Source organism: Diaporthe citri, assembly GCF_014595645.1.
Source record: "Diaporthe citri strain NFHF-8-4 chromosome Unknown scaffold_3, whole genome shotgun sequence".
Classification (NCBI taxonomy): Eukaryota; Fungi; Ascomycota; class Sordariomycetes; order Diaporthales; family Diaporthaceae; genus Diaporthe; species Diaporthe citri.
Genome location: NW_025064848.1, coordinates 110,082 through 126,884, shown reverse-complemented (window position 1 = coordinate 126,884; position 16,803 = coordinate 110,082). Strand labels below are relative to the sequence as shown.

General features: G+C 55.1%; 5 protein-coding genes across 5 annotated transcripts; 4 read left to right on the top strand and 1 right to left on the bottom strand.

Annotated features, from left to right (window-relative positions):
- Positions 1 to 141: 141 nt before the first annotated feature.
- On the top strand, positions 142 to 503 carry INS49_007632 (uncharacterized protein; the record flags this gene model as incomplete). The annotated part of the gene is made up of 2 exons (XM_043168380.1): positions 142 to 205; positions 256 to 503. 2 exons carry the CDS (start codon positions 142 to 144, stop codon positions 501 to 503), a joined length of 312 nt encoding a protein of 103 aa, XP_043026060.1.
- Positions 504 to 3,487: 2,984 nt separating this feature from the next.
- INS49_007631 (uncharacterized protein) lies at positions 3,488 to 4,317 on the top strand (the record flags this gene model as incomplete). Its single annotated transcript, XM_043168379.1, has 3 exons — positions 3,488 to 3,711; positions 3,778 to 4,016; positions 4,112 to 4,317. The coding sequence occupies 3 exons, from the start codon at positions 3,488 to 3,490 to the stop codon at positions 4,315 to 4,317; spliced, it is 669 nt and encodes a 222-aa protein (XP_043026059.1).
- A 3,925-nt stretch (positions 4,318 to 8,242) lies between these two features.
- On the bottom strand, positions 8,243 to 9,766 carry INS49_007630 (uncharacterized protein; the record flags this gene model as incomplete). The annotated part of the gene is made up of 1 exon (XM_043168378.1): positions 8,243 to 9,766. One exon carries the CDS (start codon positions 9,764 to 9,766, stop codon positions 8,243 to 8,245), a length of 1,524 nt encoding a protein of 507 aa, XP_043026058.1.
- Positions 9,767 to 12,617: 2,851 nt separating this feature from the next.
- Positions 12,618 to 13,818, top strand: INS49_007629 (uncharacterized protein; the record flags this gene model as incomplete). The annotated part of the gene is made up of 3 exons (XM_043168377.1): positions 12,618 to 12,881; positions 12,940 to 13,059; positions 13,138 to 13,818. The coding sequence occupies 3 exons, from the start codon at positions 12,618 to 12,620 to the stop codon at positions 13,816 to 13,818; spliced, it is 1,065 nt and encodes a 354-aa protein (XP_043026057.1).
- Positions 13,819 to 14,196: 378 nt separating this feature from the next.
- Positions 14,197 to 16,195, top strand: INS49_007628 (uncharacterized protein; the record flags this gene model as incomplete). Its single annotated transcript, XM_043168376.1, has 2 exons — positions 14,197 to 14,317; positions 14,541 to 16,195. The coding sequence occupies 2 exons, from the start codon at positions 14,197 to 14,199 to the stop codon at positions 16,193 to 16,195; spliced, it is 1,776 nt and encodes a 591-aa protein (XP_043026056.1).
- Positions 16,196 to 16,803: the final 608 nt, after the last annotated feature.

Sequence of the window (16,803 nt, the reverse complement as noted above, 5' to 3'; positions counted from 1 at the left end):
CACTTGGTCTTGCGCTTCCGGCAGGGAATACATGCTATTGGTCGCGTGTCAGCCGCAAATCATCCGTTGAATATTACCAATCGGTCCAGTGGACTGGGGCTCGCACCTTTGTAGGCCCGTTGGACGTACTCACCAACGACGATGGCCGCCGACGGTTCTGACTATCCACTTCCTGCTTCCGATGCTAGCATGCAGTGTCTGAGAGGTAAGGGCCTACGTCTCATCTTGTTATACAATCTAATGGAGGCAATGCAGCCTTTCTCAAACGATTCAACATGTTCGGACTTTTCCAGGCCTGCGAGATAATGGATGTATTCCAGCACCATGTTCATGAAACACAGTCCTCTCAAGACGACGTTCAACTTTTAAAGGCAGCTCTAGAGCACTTCGACAGCACCGAACCACAACACGATGGGAAGATGGCCTCTGACGCAATGGCCATCATGTACAAAGTTGCCCAGGAAGCCGTTGAACAGCCGCACGGGCTTTTGCAACAAGAGTAACGCTGACGAGCAAGGAAACGGGCGCCATTCCTTCAATGAATTAATGTGTCGCGGTTCAATTCTGAAATTGATGAGATGCGACTATGATGACTGCAAACTCCAAAGTCCTTTGTCTCCTATATCAGGATGTTAAGGTAGCCCATCGTGACAACCTTGTGTTTCCGCCAAGAGAGCCTTGGCCAGTAGACAATCGACCTACTGTAAGCTGACCATCACGTTGTGTCCCTCAATTTTCTGCTTATTTCATGCCTGTGTGTGCGTGTAGTCTCATTCACTCCTGTAAAATCTTCTTTCAAATACTTGAGCACTCTCAGTATAGGCTCACACGACGAGAATGGAAGAGTGGAGACCACGCAAAGGAATTCTTGAGACTCTGGACTGAAGTCGAAGTGAACAAATGCACGTGCGCCTTTCCCATAGCTGCATTTCTTGACTCTGCATTCCTTCTCAGCTGTCAAATAACCAGGATCTCATGAATTAAAATTGTTCATGGGTTTGATCATTTATATCATACAAAGCTTTTAGCCGATTGATTCAAAAAGCTTCATATAGGTCATTTGCAAGGTTCAACTACATACATTGCAAAGTGTAACAGAGCAAAGCATACCTGGGCAAGAGAATTTGAATAATCGAGCAGGCTTTTGGCTAACCTAACTCAAGCATATCAGCTTCTCTTTTTCTGTCCACAACATTGGTGTTTACATCACTCCCCGGAGAGGTTGACCGGATGCATACGGCAACAGTAGGACCAAAGACGGAAGTGTGCATTATCCGAAGCCAAGTAAGGATGACACTTGTGAACAAGGAGCGGTGTATTATTAGAACCGGCTAGCCCTCGACGCTCTCAAATCCTGGTCCGGCGCGGCCATCCCGCCCCGGAAACACCCACGAGCGGCTCCTGATGAACCGAGGCTCCTGAACCGCTGCCGTGACTCCATTAAATGCCGTCGGCCGGACTGCTCAAGACAGTGTATATACAATTGGGGGCGCAGGGCAAATAGTGGTGAAGGCCGGAATCAGAGTCGCAGTCCCGCGTGCACAGAACACACACCGTTGAGGGAGACTAGTCTGGTCTTCCCACGATAGCCGCCCGCACGCAGCAAGCCGGGACTGGCTACACGCGATGGCACACACGCGATGGCCATGCAGGCAGCGCTAGGCGAACCAGACTTCCCCAAAAGGGGGTGTCTGGTCTGCTTTTGGGCAAGCCCTCTCTGGTGGTCTGCCTCCCAAGCGTCGTGCTGACTTGTAATAGCGCCCAATCTCGTTGAAAACTGGTTGGACCTATCCCATACTTGGGCCTTCACCGAGGGCAGGGTGGCCATTTAGGGGTGTTATCAACTGTCAACCATGCAGCCACCTGCAGGCTAATGCAACCCCCTCTTGGCGAGATAGCAACAGCTGACCCTGCAGTCTCTGCAAGTCAGGCAGTCAGTTGGGATACGGGGAGGTGAAAGAAGGCCCTTCTGGCTCTGCGGTTACGGCTGCAGCTCTCCAGAATCACAAGGCCCGCGGGCGCGACATGTGCGCCTGCAGGAACAGATGCGTCCGGATGCACCTGGTTTGTTGGCAAAAGGTGATGCGTGGGGTGTTTTTCCCCGCTGCATGTTGGTCGCCTCAAACATGTTGCTTCTGCTGCGTCATGCCTTGATCTCCAAGGCAGACAGCCGATCGTGAGTGAAAGCCACAGTGAGGGAAAAAAGCAGGGGCGTTCATCAAAAAGGAGGGGGCGGCGGTTCCATGTTGACAAGCGGAGAGAGGAGGCGGGTCACGCTTGGAGGAATCGGTTTTCTTGGAGTCGGTCGCAGACGGGAATCTGCGCCGGAGGACGGCAGCACACGGCTAACCCCTGAGCATTCTGGGCAGCGGCTACTTGCTGTCATCTCCTGAGCTCATCAGCTTTTTTTCCTGGGCCTGACCAACCGCCGTCGGCACATCGATCAATGATCACAACTGGCGCTTGAGTAACAGAATTCTAGTTTTTCCACTGGGCTGGATTGCCACCGCTAAGATCATCATAATGTTGTCCGGGGCGGGTTTTGCTCCGCGGTTGGTCTTTTCTAGTCGCGACTAGTCGGCCGCGTTTTAGTAGTACGGAATCCGAATCTACCTAGGACCCCGGATAGTCGGTTCCTCCTCGGTTCCTACCATCTATTGTGGGAGCAGATGCGGGACAAATCTTGGGTAGATAGATTCCTCTCATTGCCCAAATCGCACATTCAAGCCTGCACCACGTTGTTTGTTGTATTACCATGAACAATGCAATGCGGTAGTACACGCCCAGTGCCAGTGGGGGTCGGAGCCAAGGCCGAGGACCAGTGAGAAGGAAAAAAAAATCCTCCCCAGAGTACCACGCCATTATTGCGCTGTTAAGCTTATGATGAAGGGTCTCGTGCATGAAGCGTGACCAACCCTTCGATATGAGGCGCGTGCCTATCCGCGCCGCTAGTCCCGAGTTGGCCCTCCCACCCCAGACGGCCAAGGATCGTGGGACACACGACCCAGGCCCCAGCGGAGATTGCAACCCAAACCTTGGTACCAACTGATTGGCCCCAAGCCGTGGCATTCGTATCAGTCGTTGCAGTCACCCTCCATGGAGGAAATGCCCGTTTCTTTCCTTCTGTCTACCCATGGCCCATGGATCTAGTGTGATACATCGACCCTCGTATCTTGGGTAACCATGCCAGCAAATGCCTGGCCTTATTCTTCTCATTTGCGCTTGACCTTCTTTTGAGCGCCCCCCCCCCCCACTGATATAACGGCGACGGCGCCCAAGATGATCTCCTCGCGTGCTCATCTTGTCCTCCTCCCTCTGCCGGGTTGTATCTTATCACTGCTCCTCGGAAGCCAAACTATTCACTCGCTATCTTCAGTCGCTCGCTATCGCAAATAATCCACAACTCTCATCACTAGTCAACTATCTAATCACTTCCCCCTTATCTTCAACGCCTCAGTAATTTACCTCGCTTACTCAACTTGTCACCATGAAGATCTCAACATTGACATACCTTGGCCTGGCCTCCACTGCCACATGTGAAATCACCTGCGGTCTCTCCAGTGGCTACGACCGAGGCGAGAAGGCTTATTTCTTCAGTGGTGACGGCAGTCTCGCCAACTTCGACGCCTGCTCGGCCCGCTGCCAGTCAGACTCCAAGTGCCAGGCCTTCGCCTTCGACTCTTCCCAATGCCTCCTCTACGCATCACCGCTGTAAGTGGACTTGTACATGTCATCGAAGATCGAGTGAGCAAACCCCCGACTGACCACAACCAACAGAGACTCCAACTTCCGCGAACAGTCTAACAGCCCGTTCCTGTTCTACGACCGCAACTGTGTGGACGTCAAGGCAACCTCTAGCTTCACCACTACCTTGCCCTCGACCACCGCGCCGGCGGCTGGAGGCGCTGCAACTCCACCTCCCGCCTCGGGAGCAACTCCCACGCCCGGTAGCGGAGGCAGCGGAGGCAGTGGAGGCAACGGCGGGGGGAACGGCGGCAGTGGCGGCGACAGCAGCAGTGAGTCCGGAAGCGCCCCAACCGCCCAGGCCGTGTCGACAACGGACGGGACCCACACCGCGCTGCCCGGGAGCGGCGGTGCCCCCGGAGGACAGCTCGGCGCATCGAACACCGCCTCTTCCGGCTTCTCAACCGCCACCGCGACAGGAACGGGCGCGTCGGCGGGCTCGTCGGCCACCGGCACCTCCTCTTCTGGATCCGGGTCTGGCTCGGGATCAGGCTCGTCGACTGCGTCGTCATCCTCTTCGGGATCATCCTCTTCGGGAACCACCACGTCAGGCGCCGCGGCTACGGCGGCTGAGAGCTTCCGCATGTTGGTGCTGGGGTCTTTGTGCGTCTTGGCCGTGTTGATCTAGGTCGCGGGGCGTTGAGTTCGCCACGCTCGAGATAATTGGTGGCAAGAAATTGAGTCGAATGATGAGGAGACGACCGGCAGTGCGCTGTCACATTGACGATTTACGCGACATGTATCACCCACGCCATGCACACGAGTGACACATCGTGAGAGCTTATGCCATGTCATCCGTGAGGACCGCTGTCTCATGACATCGTGTTCCAGGCGCGGGCTACTACCTAATGAGGACAAGAGAAGTAATGGGGAAGTCAATTCACATGACCGCGGCTGTGGTATTGGGATGACCATTTGATGATGAACACAGCACCCAAGCAGATGTTTTGCGGCAGGGGGAGAATGGCAGTGCCCTCTCCGATGCGTCAGCCATGCCTGAGATGCAATCAAACCCAACGAACGGAAGACGAGGGCGCCGGTCACAGGAACACAACCAAAGAGTTCTGCGTCTCACGACAAGGCAAGGCAGGCCAAGGGGGCAGGGCGGCTGCAGAGATGCTGCAGAGATACCCATACCTAGACAGCGAACAAAATAATCAACATTGACAACCGCCTAGTGAACCTGTCTATCCATCTACCTTGTGCTCAGTGCTTCAGTAATCAAACCATGCAATACAAGAAGCGCTCACACGAGTAATGTCTGCAGGGCATATTCCAGGGCCCATAGACTGTGACCTTGAGCCAGCCAGGAGCCCGGCATCAATTTAACCTCAGACTAGCTTTGACCTCTGGGTCGCTCCCGACACGACGTTACTCTGACCGTGGCGTCGCACCCGGCACAACGCGATCTCACCCTCGAGGTCTCGAGGTCACCTTAGAGGATATGTGTCATAAAAATCTCCCGAGCACCCCAAAATACTCCTGTCTCCCGAGGTTAGTGGCCCAGTAGCCTACTTTTCTTTTGCACCCACTCGGCCGGCCAGGTAACCGTCACACCGGCTGCCCCCCTCCCCCCGCAATCTAATTGCGATGTGCTTTTTTCTTTCTTCCTTATTCCACTCCCTCTGTCACCTGGGCGCGCTCTCTTCCCCTGCACTACCCCAGCCGGACGCATTGGCGCCTAAGCGACCACGACCGATATTGCACTGTAGGTCCGGTAGTGCTTGTAGTTGCTGCGATGCTATTCGCGGCAGCGCATAGCTACACATACCCCGGTCGGGAGATCTCCCCACCACGGCTCGGCTACACTGATAACGCGAGTCTCTTTTTTTTTTTTTTTTTTAATGTGTCTGTGTGTCGCTCCCGCGCCCACGAGGGCGGAGAAACCAATTTACCCAACGGCTGGCCCGTTCGCAAGGGCGGCTCGCTAGCGCTCATTTCCAGGGTCGCCGGGTGGCGGCTATCCGTCGCCGTGTCTGTTCCGTCGGTGTTTTGTCGTTATCTGTGGAATAAAGGGCAGCGCCACGGGGACGGGGGACCGGGTGCGGCCGTGTTTGGATGATGGCACGGCGTATCAGAGCCGGCTCTGGATCTTGGATGCGCAGATTAGGGGTGGTGGGATGAGGCGTATAGCATAAGCGTTATTGAGGGGTGGGTACACGGCAGATGCAGGTTGATATTGACATCGAGGATTCCCTCGCGCTGCGATTTGCGCATGCGCATCGGCGTGGTAGGCGATGTGACTGCGTCCGAACATGGGCTGAGATGCGATCCTGAGTATATGTCGCGTATATAAGGACCCGGGTGTACTGTGCATTAGTGGCGTCACTTTTGTCCTTATAGTATAGCGGCCAAAAACGTGACAGTATAATACAGTTTGTGCTCACCAAGATTTGCCAAAACTTAACCGATCGACGTACTTGATTCGACCAGTACTCCCAACAGATTTCAGTGCTCACGCACAGATTTCATGTACCATGGTACACAAAACTCCTCTCCCACATGCCCGTGATGCTGATCAGCACCCATTGAAGCACCCGAGCACATGGGACAGGGCTTCACACGTGGCACGAAGCACGGATTCATTGTCCTCCTGCACAATGTCCCAGCGACAGAACCGACGTAAGAAATGGGTCTGGAAGGAAAAATAAAAAACAAGCCACGGCGCCACGGGATGTTTAGCCCTATAAGACGTGCGGGATCGTGTCTCAGCCCCCTCATCTAGCCACGAAATCCCACAAAGAGCCAAAAGCAGAGACAAGCAGGCCAGCGCATGTCTCAGAAAGATGGCGCCCCCGAGACATCATGTCTATTCCTGCCCGCGCCACGTTCCACCAAAGGGAAGCCACAGCAAAAGCAACAGAAAGCCAGGGCGAGAGGTCACCTGGCCCTGGTGGTTGGCTGGCGATGAGGCACCTGAGCGCGCCACTCTGGCCGCCACACAGGACAATTTCCTGGTCCAACGACCTGGCGGAGACCGCGGGGACCACAGACCACAGACAATCAAGATCTGCGTGTGCGGGCGACGGCAGGTCGCGTGGCTCGCCTTCACCCCAGGTCAAGAGATGTGGCGGCGAACGGGGCAGACGGGGCGCAGCCTGCCGTTGCCCGTGTCTGTGCGGATATCTGGGCGTTACCATCACCCCTGGAGTGGAGGTTGGAGGATGGACTGGTGGAAAGTGCTCCCGGTGTCAGGTATAGTCTGCTTGACGCATCGCTTGAATATGTCGTGGTCACAAATCGGGTGAGTGGTTGATAAGGGCACAGAACGCTTGGGCGGATTGTTCTTTCCTACACGGTGCCACTCGGGGAGATGGGGCGCAGGGCTTGGCGACGATGGGTACATGCCAGCAATATTCCTGTGCTGTTTCCGCAACAGTGATGACATGGAGCACGCACGTGTCTTGCCCTCTCGAACTCTCAAGCTCACAGTTACCTCGTCTTGTGCGTCGACATGTCACACCAACAAGCAGGGGGAATAATCATCCTCGCCAGCCCACAGCCGGCCAAAAGCGGAACATCAGCGGGATAACCCCCTCCCCTATACGGACTGAAGGCCGGGTCGCGGCCTTGGTGCTGCTTTCGGTTCGGTGCTGCACGGAGGCGGGCGGGTGTACCGCCGTACCACTGGTTTCATCCGGACGGGAGACGCGGGCCCCGTCTCAAAGATCCCGTGTGCTCGCTCGCGCACGTGTGCGCAGCATTGAAGAGTCCGTGAGCGCCTTGGCGCACCCGACACGCCGGTAACTACTCTCGCGTTCGCAAAAACTTGATTGGGAGTTTCGCCGATATCTGCCCCCATGATAGGACATCAGAAGGCCGCTATGGCTCCGTTGCTCGTGGGATGTGTAGATGACTGCGCGACGAAGGACGTTCGCATTTATTTGGGGAGGTTCAACGACAGGTCGACCTGGCCCCTGGGTAAGCAGAATTTCTATTCCAGCGTTTGAATCCAGCGGGTCTGGGCGTTCGTCTCATGTGCCTACATCCAGTTGAACAGGACGTTTCGTCGCGATCGATCCTAACCGGAAGAACTGTCGAACCTTCCGACGATACCCACCGTCAGCACCCGATATCTTCCCACACCACATCATTAGCAGAGAAAAGCAGGAGTTGGCCGACACCCCAACCTGGACACACCACGACGGCACACGTTGAAGACCGCCAGGTTGACAGAATACGCTCGAGGCTTTGAATTCCCATTACCGCTGCGAGACTCCCGTCTCGATACCAAAATCAGATGTGACAGCCTCCCATATACACATGCGCGGTATATATATGTGGCTCCCATACGGGGCGCACAGTCTTGTTCTATACAATCACCTCATTGCAGATGGAAATGTCGCTGCAACCCAAAGCAGATCCTCCCAGTGCACGGGGGATATAAGACGCCCAACTCCTGCCTCACCAACGCCCACTCAAACATCCTTGATGCCATGCCATGCCATGCCATGTACAGTGAATTCGAAGAACCCATTTGAAGCCGCCCTCGCAGTCCTTATTGAATTGCCTTCGGATCCCACAAGAACTCAATCACCTCGTCCGTGGTCTCGCCGCTCTTCCAGTCGGCCTTGTACACGTAGATCTGCCTGAGGCTGCCGTCCTTGAGCCACTCGGCGTCCTTTAGTCGGTAGCTCCTCTTCTCGTTCTTCTTCAGGGCCGGCCTGAGCGGGCCGATGCTGAAGTCGAACTCGGGCCCGTGCTGGTTCCAGGTCGCTTCCACCCAGTCGAGGTTGAGGCCCTGCACGCCCTTGCGGTACATCGCGATCGAGTAGCCGTTGGAGAAGAGGGTGTCCTCGCCAAACTGGAACCGCTGCAGGAAGCAGTCGCCGCACACCTTGGTGATCTGCGCCATCTTGTCGACGGGCTCGACGTACCAGCTCTTCCAGTGGTGCAGCGACAGCGCGCGGAAGCCGGCCTCGAAAAAGCCGGATAGGTCGCCGCGCATGTCCTGCTGGTACAGGCCCGGCACTAGCGTCAGCTTGGTCTTGGAGTGGTAGTACACGCAGTCGCGCAGCATGCCGTCACCCGATGGCAGGGCCGCCTCTTCGAGACACTGTTCCATAAAGGGTTCCAGCTTCTTGGCCAATGGAACCGAGAGGAAGACGCCTGCACCGCCAAAGGCCATGAAGCCCCATGACCGCACCGAGTAGAAATCCTCCGACAACTGGCCGAGCCACAGCTCCTTGGTATGGTCTAGTTGCTCAAGAGTCTTGCTAAGCGCGTCCAGAGAGGGAAAGAAGGTGTCGTCATCGAGGATTCCAACCCATTTCGTCTCGGGACTGATGTTCTGCACGGTCGGCCGCAGCATGACGAAATGGTTCTGGTCGATTGTGAGGTTGGGATCGCCGTTGGCGGTGGCCATTTTTATGCCATGTTGGCCAAAGAGTTGCTGAAGGGCACCGAGGTCGTTGCCCTCGTGGTCCACGATGACTGCCACGAGGAGCGCATCGGTCCCTGCTAGCCAGTGCTCGAAGGCAGGCAGCCCCTGTATCATGCGCTCGTAGTATGTGGCGACACCGAAGACGAAATGGGCGTATTTCTCCTGGGGAGGAGGCGGGGTGACGGTGATGGACAGCTCGTCGCACGGCAGGGTTTCGAGGTGAGAACACGAGGTGAGGTTGATGTTGGCCTTCTGGGTGATGATGGGCCCCTCGAGCTTGGGGATAACAGCTCGGTCGACGTCATCGGAGAACTTGGGTTTGATGCAACGCCTCGAGTAGACGATGTTGTCGCTCAGCTGCAGCTCCTCGCGCCTCAGGAACTCGATCTCGGGGATGCACTGGCCGGGCTCAAGAGGCGGCCGCGGTGTTGGAGTGGTGGGCGGTGTGCTAAACTTTGCCTCCTCCTCCAGTGCGGCGTCAGACTTGGGCTTGTCCGACTTGTGCACGCCGGCGATCTGGTGTGATATTGAGTCAACGATGGCGGCATCCCGGAACCTGCTGGAGGAGAGGATGAATATGCACAGGACGAGGACGACGAGGACTGGCACGACTCGTTGGAAGCGCTGTGGTATGAGCATGGCGCTACCTTCTCATGTCGGACGCCAACAAGGCAACGTCTTTCCGTGGAGCGGTGCGCAATTCGCTGGCGCTGGCGCTGGCGTTGGCGATGGTGACTGCGGGGGAGGGTGGATGTTCGTCGAGGAGAAAGAAGCGAGCGTCCTGCTCTACAATTGGGTGTCCGTTTTCGATTTCTTTTTTCCTTTTTGCCCTATTCTCTTCCTTTTCCTTTCAAACTTCTGCCTCCTTGTAAATTCTTCTGTGTTCGCAGTGTCGGAGCTGGATTGTCGCACGACGTGAGTTTGGGGGTTTCGGCTGGTCTTTCCTTCCTTCCTGCGACTGTTGGGGTCCGTGGTAGCTCTAGGTCCGTCCGGGCCAAGGTCAAGTCTGGGGCGGAAATAACGATGACGAGGCACAAGGCGTAAGACTCGAACGAGTGCGTGGTTAGGAGGACGAGACGTGGGAAGCCGACGCCAGAGTTCGGGCCGTTGCAGGAAAAAAAAGGAACGACAGAAGGGACAGGAGAGATTGGCAGCCTCGATTGTTTAATGTACGGGACGTACAGTAGTGATATGCCCGCAATGTGCTGCGGCCGGTTATTAGAGTTCAGAGTGTCAGAGTCTACGAGATGCGTGCCCGTCCCTGTCCCAGGCCCAGGCCCAGTTCCCAGTCCTCCCACATCTTCCCCGTTCCGTTTGTCGACCGTTCCTGGGATAGCCCCTCGCTCCGTCCAATGACTGACCGGCACGACCCTGGCAGACCCAACCAGCAGCGCGAGACTAGAGCATGTAGGCAACCCCAAGAAAGAGCATCGCAGCCGATGGATCAAATGAATGGCTGCTGCACATGCAATCTGCCTGCTGCATCTAGCATCGGGTGGGTGGGATGCAGCAGGATGGGCTGGGCTGGGCCGGATAGCTCGAATCCTGCGGGTGCTGGTGCAGGCGATGCTGCAGGTGACTGTCCAGGTATGCGTGTGTCTGGATGGCCTGGATGGATGGACGGAGGGAGGCACGTACGTACGCAATCTCACAGTAGGGCCCCAGATCCATCACGTTTGAGATCTAGCGACTCGACTGCTCCAGTGCTCGACCGTTGGCTACCGTTGCGAGGCCCTGCCCCAAGCTTGGAACGGAAAGGTGGGGTGGGGGTCCCTTGGAGGCAGGCGCGGTGCGGCGAGACTAATCTTGGAATCTGCAATCCTCCCTCCACACACACCGCACTCAAACCTTCCGGGAACAGCTCTGCAGTACTGAACGTACGTTGCTGCACATATATTGCGCTGCACTAGGGCAGCATCGAGGGTTCGAGGCCCTGACGCCATCGAGCCTGGTCTGGCTCGCCAATCTGGGAGCCGGCTGGGTCAACATACAGCATCTATCCCGGGAGCTCCCAGCTAATTGATCGACTACTTCTCGGCACACAGATGGAATGAACGCGCATGAAACGCTCATCCTAACACCACGCTCATCTTCATTGCACTCATCTCACGCTCTTGGTTTCCAGGACGGACGGATGGGTGGGTGGATGGGGAAGATCGCAGCCCCTTTACCCTCAATCAGCGCGCACAACGAATGCCGGGCGATGGACAGCACATCCTCATGAATCCGATGTCGTCATCGTCCATCCACCTGAGTCGCTTGGCCCTCGTTCTTTCCATTCTTTCGTCCGTGAATGGCCCACATCTTGCACACCTCCAAAACGAGTGGGTCTTGGGCAACGATCATTACCGGACACGCTTCATTAACTTCAACCTGAACCTGTTCCACGTACATGCGCACAAAAATCAATTTTGAGCCTTCATCTCGTCTGGGAGGCTTCAACTGCTGCGCCTCTTATATCCCAATTCCAGAAAGGTTCGGGCGTCCCCTGGGGATATCACAACTACTAGGACCACCACCACCGCTACCATTCACTGAGGGTTCGCTCCTTTGAGATTTCCGAGATCGTCCAAAGTACTAGAGGAACTTGACATGGGGCTTGCTCCCTTGCTGAGGCGGCTCTGCTCTTATGCCGATCAAGCTTTCTCCGGCTGTTTCAGGCCCCCAACGCTGTTTTTTTCGTCCCGGACAAGCTGACGTGGAGCTGCCCAGTGGCCTGAGACCGCCCCGGGATCATCAACCTTGAACCAGGAGCAAACGCATGGGTGGATTCACACATGCAAAACACCAATCTGCTGACAATCCGGTATTCACCTCCTTTGTCATCCTCGTTGCAACGCATCCGTAACTGTGGCATGGATCTCTCACAACGGGTCACTCCTCGGGGAAAACGGGGGCAGACCACGATGAGTCCTGCTGGCTTACATGGTGCCCAAGCATCAGGGCGGATTGATGATACTCAATATGTCAGTCTGTTGCCTGCTATGCAGAGTGACTCGGACTGAGTGCATCTCTGCTTTTGTCGCTAAGTCCATGATACGACACTCACTGTGGTCTCACACGAGGCCACTAACAGATCAATGTCTGTCCAGAGATAAAGTAGGTACCCAAGTGCCTATACAATTTGTGAGCGGTAAGTGCTCTCTGTAAGTAAAGTGAAAATCTGACTCCCTCATTCTTTATAGTGTCTCTATGTAGCTATCTCCCAGGCCTCGCCTTTAGCGGATGGTCATCCTATGGCTATCCTATAAGAGCCCAATTAGGGACTAGCTGATTACTCAGACGGTCCAACGACATCTGCCAAATGTTGCGCCCTTGATGACCGAGGAGTCAATTATAAATCGGATGAGAATATATTGCACCATTGCCAGGAGACTGCACGCTTCATGAAGCCGAGGGTCGACCACACTATTGCAATCTTCCCGGGAATTCAAGCACGCAGCACCCAGCACCACTGAAACTTGATCATCCACTCAATTGATTGCTGCCAATGCCCACGCCCATCATGCCAGTCCCTTCAACTTTCAAAGCAGCCACTTTTGCAGCTCCGGGCGCCGGACACACCATTGCCGATGTGTCGCTCCCAGCTCTTGAGTCTGGTGAGGTCGCCATGAGAGTCACTGCCACGGCAATCAACCCCGTCGACTGGAAAGTTCATGAGAATGGGGTATTCCTGCCCGGGTACCCGGCCATCCTCGGCTCTGACGCAGCCAGTGAGATAGCTGCCCTGGGGGCTGATGTCGAAGGTTTCGAGGTTGGCACTAGGGTCTTCTTCCAGGGGATCATTGAAGTACGCCTCTTCAACATTCCAGCAGTATACCAAGATGCCGGCTGCCTTGGTCTCCAAGACCCCTTCCAACATCTCTGATGATCAAGCTGCTGGTGTCCACCTGGGTACTGTGGCGGGTGTTGCTTCTTTGTATGACAAGTCGGTAAGGATTTATTTGAGTCCCCCAAGCAATGTTAATTCGGGTGCTCAAGGTGAGAGAATAACTACTGACAAGTGCCAGGGCTTTGGTCTCCCGGCTCCATGGGATAAAGGTGGCGACACTGCCGGTAATGGCAAGGCTATTGTGATCATTGGTGGCAGCTCATCCGTGGGCCAGTATGCCATTCAGCTCGCCAGGCTGTCCGGCTTCTCGCACATCATCACCAACTCCAGCCCTGCCCATGTGGAACACCTCAAGAAGCTTGGAGCGCATGTTGTGCTGGACCGCGCAACCCAGTCAACACCTGAACAATTCCACCAAGCACTTGATGGCCTGCCTCTTCCTCTTGCCATTGATGCAATCGTCCACAAGTCCACGCTATTATTAGGGATCCAAATACTCCAACTGGCCAAGACACCAGGAGCGACCTTGGTCAGGAGCACAGCGGACAAGGAAGACTTGATCGCTGTTGTCGAGGGCAAGAGTGGTGCCCTTGACTCTGAGATCGTGGAGCTGGCACAACGCGGCCATGCCGTTGAGCTCAAGGGAATCGTAGGCATCGGGAGCGCTCCTTCGCTGAGGCATCTGAGTGAGCCAATGGCCCGGATTCTCGGTGGCGAGGATGGTTGGATAGCCAAGGGGCTCTTTGAACCCAATCGGCCAGTCGTCGTGCCGGGTGGGCTCTCCGCGCTAGATGACGCGCTCGAGAAGAACAAGAAGGGGGTGTCTGGGGAGAAGGTTGTCATCAGGCCATTCGAATGACTTTGAGGGAGTTGACGAAGATGCTCTTTATCACTCTCCCCTTGCAGAAGACTCGCAGGTGCATACCTGTTGAGTGAGTTTGTTTACTTGAACTCGCTACCTAATCGCGGGGGGCTTGTACAGCTTGCTGGCTTTAAAAATTAAGCAAGCTCCATTGTCGTGGTTGTTTACCCACCACGCCGTTGTACCACGCGACCTTTGCATCCAACCTTGCAGCTCTCTGTTAACCACAACCCGAGAATACAACCTGCAGCACTGGGACTTTTTCTTTTCTTTCTTCTCGGTCTTTCTGGATTCAATAATCATTCCTCGAGCGTGCACACAACACAAAGCTTGTTAGCACTGCAGCGCTGTCCGCCGAAGGCTTAAAACCAATCCATGGCTCCAGAGTCGCGCCCGCGCACCGCGTCGGAGCGTGAAGACAAGCAGCAGCTCGCGAATTGCCTCGCGACTGGGCTTCTTGCCGGAGGCGAGAAAGAGACGATGAACCAGGTCAACAGTGAGTTGGACCCACAAATGGCTGTGGACACCATCTACAAGGATGTGAAGAAAGTGGCCATGCGAGACTCAAAGCAGCAGGCAAGAGGTAAAAGATCCATTCCCCATTTCTTTTAACACGAGACCCTATATTCGATTTCCTTGACTGAATTGTCTTCCTCTGTTGAAGAAGGCACTTCCACTTCTTGCTGAACCTCTTGCTGACCTCCTTCTGAACTATCCAGAAAACAACACAATTCGCAAGACGTGCATCATGGACTTGCCCCGGGAGATCATGGACGAGGTGTTCAACAAACTGTCTCAGGAAGACCACAAGTCCTTACGCGTCGTCTGCGGCAAATTCGAGCAGATCCTCAACCCTCTCGTCTTTCGGCGGGCACACATTTCGAAGGCAAGGGTAGACCGCGTGGCCTTCTGCAATGTCGCTTCAACTTCCAGGCTAGCTGTCCATGTGAAGGAGCTAGTATGGTTTGAGCTGGCAGAGGATGAGAACGTATTCATTGAGACAGCCAACGACGCGATGCCGGCGTATCATGGCAATCGTGGACGCCAGCTGGTTGACGCAGTTCAACACGACAACAGCCACACTCTCCCTGACTTGTCAAACCTTGCATCATCTCTGTTCTGGCTACCATCTACCCCTAAAGAAGATGACCCCCAGAAGGACGCCATTGACTTGCAGCGCTCAAGGATCCTCGGCGAGTGGTTTCCTGTCTTTTACCGAGCACTTGAATCCCTGCCTAAACTGGACACTTTCACCTCTCGACCCATGCCAGCATACCACATCCTGTCCAACTCCACTTGCGAATACAAGTTCGTGGCCTATTTGTTTCAGATGGACATCCGTTCCGATATCCAGGACTATCAGAGGAACGACGGCTTGTTTACCGTCCTGCTTCCCGCTCTGACCCGTCTTAGGCAGACGATCAAGCACTTGCATTGGGCCGACGAGGCCTATGGCGACTCGTCCAGCATCAAGCGCATCAGGTACAGGCACGGCCTCTCGTTCAAGTACCTCAAGACAATTGACCTGTGTCTGGGTCTTCCCACAGATACACGCATCCGGCGGCCTTGGGCTAGAGGTTTCGAGAGAACCTGCTGGGCCATGCTTGGTGCATGCCTGGACAGAGTTCGCGGGCTCGAAGAGATCAGCCTCTGCTTTGAAAAGGCCAACCCGAGGGTCGGAATTGACGCACTCATGGACGCCTTAGATCAATGTCTGTTCAGTGAGGATATCCAACTACTCGACCTTACCCGCCTAAACCTGCGAGATGGTCCTGCGAGACGCGTCCCATTGCTGGATTTCCTCCTCTCGAGATTCTTGATCCGATACGGCCCCGTACTGCGCCACTTGAGCTTCCGCAGGTGGTCTGTCAGCCAGAACCTGCTGCATCGACTTTCTGCAAGCGGGAAGATGAAGTTGGAGGGATTCAAGATTGACAACAGCGACTTCGAGAGCGGTGCCACTATCCCCGAGTCCAGTCTACTCGCCTTCCTCAACAATCGAGCCCCCAGGTGGCCCCTCCCGCTGGGCCAAGTCTCTTGCAAGTCCACGATCGGATCCGATAATGCGTTCATGGAGACCCCTGGTATCCGTGACTGGGCGAACCCCAAGTTTGCATACATCCCTGAGGGCATGGACTTCTGTGCTGCTGTCATTCAAGGCAGCAACCCACCATCCAATGACGAAGACGACGGGGACGAGGACGACGACTTTGAGCCTTCGGAATCTTCAGATGATGAGGACTCTGACTCTGATTCCGACTTGGGCTCCGACCTCGACTTCGACCCGGCCGAGGTTGATCCAAATGGCAACTCTGATCCTCAGTCTGAGTCTGGCGACGACTACGAAGTATTTGAGGACGCTGGTTCAGTTTAGTCGGCAAGTGAAGGATGACATGCTTTGGGGGTGCAAACCCCTTATCACAGCAAGACAGTTATTTCCATGGCAGCTTCACCTCTACAACCAGCCAGCGACGGGCATCCCGTGGTGAAACCTAATGCTGGTCACATTGATCGGCAAACAATCTGGGACGAAAGTCGTGCGAATTGAAAAGAAACCTCTGCCTAGTTTCGGGAAGCACTTGGCTTGGCGTTCAGGGGGTTTGTGTACAATATTGCCATCCTTTGTCAGGAAGCCTTCACTTGACTGTGGGCATATCTGAACCATGGAACTCAAAAAGGGGGAAAGTTTCACAGGAGCAGCCTGAGAGCTGCTTTGCCGAGGACACCATAAAGGATGCTTCATAGCCTGAGGATGGTTTGGGAAGCAGGTGGAGAGATGCCTCAGATCATGATCGAATGGCCAAGCAGCCACCAAAAGTTCAGAAATTAGATCTTCAATAGAAACCAATGATTCTGTTGCAAAACTGTAATCCAGTCTCGAGGTTACCCGTGACATTAGATACTACACATCTTGCTCCAGGCTCAGCTGTCAAGTAGGTCAGTAGGCGTGTGAGGTCACCTCCAGCTTGTTGTTTACAATCC